The 3,418-nt window shown below is 53.6% G+C and overlaps 1 protein-coding gene across 1 annotated transcript in view; it reads right to left on the minus strand.

The window, feature by feature from the left end:
- Window positions 1–1,727, minus strand: part of rims4 (regulating synaptic membrane exocytosis 4) — a 25,212-nt gene extending 23,485 nt beyond the window's left edge. The window contains exon 1 of the mRNA XM_030375786.1: window positions 378–1,727. Within this exon, the coding sequence (XP_030231646.1) occupies window positions 378–474 (97 nt within the window). The 5' untranslated portion in view covers window positions 475–1,727. The remainder of the gene's footprint in view (window positions 1–377) is intronic.
- Window positions 1,728–3,418: the final 1,691 nt, after the last annotated feature.

Here is a 3,418-nt window from a genome sequence, read left to right on the forward strand (position 1 = left end):
GCACACATGTGTGTTCGTGTTCTCTTTGATGTTTGTGCGTATACACTCTGTTTGCTTGCGCACCTACATTTGTACGGACAACGACGGTTTGTCCATCTCTGTGTGCATGTTTGTGTGTGTGTGTGTGTGTGTGTGTGTGTGTGTGTGTGTGTGTGTGTGTGTGTGTGTGTGTGTGTGTGTGTGTGTGTGTGTGTGTGTGTGTGTGTGCGTGTGCATTTGTGTGAGTTTGCGTACGCACGTGCATGCGCGTGTGTGTGCGTGCGTACATGCGCAGGGGGGGGGGGGGGGTGCGGGACATCTGCGTGCGTGCATGCGTGTATACGGTGTGTATGTGCGTGTGCGTGTGTGTGTATGTGTGCGTGCGTGGGTGCGCTCACCTCCGTCGTCCTCGTCAAAGGAGTTCATGCAGGGGAAGTAGATGGCGAGCGCCTCGAAGGAGGCGGAGAGGCTGATGCGGCTCTGGGAGCGCTCCATGTAGAGCCCGGCGCCCGGGGGCGGGCCCGTGTCGGCCGGCTTGGCCAGCCGCGCCGGGGCATTCTTCACTCGGAGTACGGCGCGCGGCGTCTTGACCGGCGGTCAGGTCCCCCCCACGGCACGGGGACGGGGAAAAAGAGTGGAGGAGAGAGTAGCGCACTGGGCCGTACGCAGCAGTGAAGGTGGTCACCAGGGACAGGACCCCGGGTAGAGTCCGGTGTGGGAGGGACGGGATGCTGCGTTGAGACGAGGGAGAAACAGAACCCCCAAGTCAAGATCACAAGCAGCGTTTGTTTAAGATCACTGCTGGCCCGGATAGGAGGTGCTCTGATGAGCGAAGGTCCCCTGCTCAGATGCCCGGTTTTGTCGGACCGTTGAGATGCCGAGATGTCCGGTATTGTCTGACCGTTCAGATGTCCAGTTCTGACCCCCTTGGCCTCTGGCCGATCTTCCCCTCCCTCTCTTCTTCTGTTGTCTCCTGTCTTCTGTCTTCACGCTCCTCCGTAACTCTTCTGAAATGACAGCAGTGTTGACGTTTCCTCTCTCCCTCTCTTCCTTCTCCCTCTCTCTCTCCCCGTCTCTCCGTCCCTCTTTCTCTCTCTTCCTCTCCCTCTCTCTCTCGTCGATCTGTCTCGCTCTGTCATTCAGCACCCGCCAGACAGTGTGGTGCTGCTCTCCTCTCGGTTGCTGGTGCTGAAACGTCACCTCACGTGCACTGGGTGCACAGAACACACACACACACACAACGCAAACACTCACAAGACAAGCATTCACACTCACGCACGAGACGGACCACCAGAGGCAATCTCCTTTCCCCAATAAAGGTCCCCCTGGAGACGCTGTGGCGGCGTCGCTGCAGGGTCCAACAAAGCCCGTCAGTGTTGTCTCAGGCAGCGTGCAGCCGGTAGCGGTCGGTTTGCTATCTGTTGCCAGTGCGATGCGTCCCGCACAGACCAAACACTAGTCTAGTCGTCGTAGTGTTGCACGCTGCTGCTCTGCTCCCTCTGTGCTCTGTCGCTTGCCCGGCGCTTCGTTGCCATGCCGATGCTCCACTGACTGGCTGGGCTGGTGACAGGATGGACGCCCAGAGAGAGGGAGAGAGAGAGAGACGGGAGGGGGGAGAGGTAGGAAGAGCAGGAAGGGGCGAGGAGGGCAAGCAACAGTGAGAGAGATAGGGAGAGAGAAAGAAACAGAGATAGTGAATTCAGCCAAAATACTAAGAGAGAGACACATAGGGTGAGAGCCATGCAGAGATACAGAGTGTGTGTGTGTGGGGGGGGGGGGGAGATGGTAGTCTCTGAGCTGCCAGAGGCTTGCGTGCCGGCCAATCAGAAAATGGATGAAGGAATGGGGGTGTGTCATGCAAAGGTAAACCAGGCCAGGCAGAGTTTGGAGTCCATCTCTTTCTTTTCCCCTTCTCCTATATGCTCTGCTCCATCACTCCCTTTATCTGCAACTCATCTCCGCAGAGCTGCCCCTCCAACTCCACCCTAAATATCCACCTCCAACTCCACCCTAAATATCCACCTCCAACTCCACCTTACATGTCTCCCCCCATCCCCCCCTCTATGCTCATCACTTTATCATTTAAATATAGTTTGTGTCCATAGTTACTAACAGTGATTTCAGATGGAGACATTACGAAGTAGAGAGGGGATAGGGCATCTTGCTCTAGGATGCCCTATCCCTAACCTTCAGGGTGGGAGGTGAATATCCTGAATATCCTCTGGACTACCCCGGCCCCTGGGCTCGCTTCCCAGGTCCTCTGAGGGCACATGAGTGGTCCCGACACACCTGTGTTGTGTTGACAAACTCTTGGCACCGGCTGTGAGCCGGCTGTCCATGCCGCTCTTATCACAGGTGCAATGACCTTTCCCTGTAGATGTCTCTCTCTCTCTCTCTCTCTCTCTCTCTCTCACTCTCTCTCTCTCTCTCTCTCTCTCTCTCTCTCTCTCTCTCTCTCTCTCTCTCTCTCTCTCTCTCTCACACACAGCCACCCTACCATTCTTTCCCTCTCTCTTTCGCCCCCACTCTTCCTCTGTATCCAACATTGTCTATTTCTATCTTTCCCTCTTACTCTCTCTGTCTGTCTCTGTAACTCTATTCTGGTCTGACCTCCTCTCTCTATTTCTCTCGCTCTCTGTCGCTATATCTCTGCTCCGTTTTTTTTTACTGATCATCATGCCATAATGTGTCTGCCTGTCCGTCTGTCTATCGGCCTGACTATTGGTCAGTCCGTCTGTCCATTTGGTTTTCTGCCTGTCTGTCTCTGTGTTTCGATTTGTCTGTCTATCCGTTTTCCTGTCTGTCTGTCTCTCTATCTGCACTGCTCTGCGTCTCTTTCAGTCTTTTTTATCGGCCTATGAATCTCCGACATTAATAATTGCATCAGGGGAAGGCTTTGGGGCTGTGTCAGGTCAGAGCGCCTTCCAGTCTGTCCGTGTCCTTGACTGGCTACCTGTCCCAACCACCCAGGGGCGTCGCCCAGGCAACCTGAGGTTGTCATGGACAACGAGTGACATCATCATCCTGGTTAACGTTGATTTAAACTGACAACAGATAAAGAAATAAAGGGGGTTGGGAAGATGGGAGGGGGAAAGGGCGGGTGAAAGAGGTATAGATGTTAGTGTACATGTTTTCATATATTATGGATGTTAAATGGAGAGAAATGGACAGAAAGAGCTTGAAATAGAGAGAGAGAGAGAGAGAGAGAGAGAGAGAGAGAGAGAGAGAGAGAGAGAGAGAGAGAGAGAGAGAGAGAGAGAGAGAGAGAGAGAGGGGGAGAGAGAGGGAGAGAGAGGGAGAGAGATAGAGAGAGAGAGAGTGAAAGAAACCGCAGAACACAGATGGAGGGATGAAAAATGATGTTGAAATGGGTCATTATATCTGCTACTACTACAAATTTAGAGTTGTGAGCTGATGAACACTCATACACACACACAAA

Source organism: Gadus morhua, chromosome 13 (genome assembly GCF_902167405.1).
Source record: "Gadus morhua chromosome 13, gadMor3.0, whole genome shotgun sequence".
In the NCBI taxonomy this organism is placed as follows: Eukaryota; Metazoa; Chordata; class Actinopteri; order Gadiformes; family Gadidae; genus Gadus; species Gadus morhua.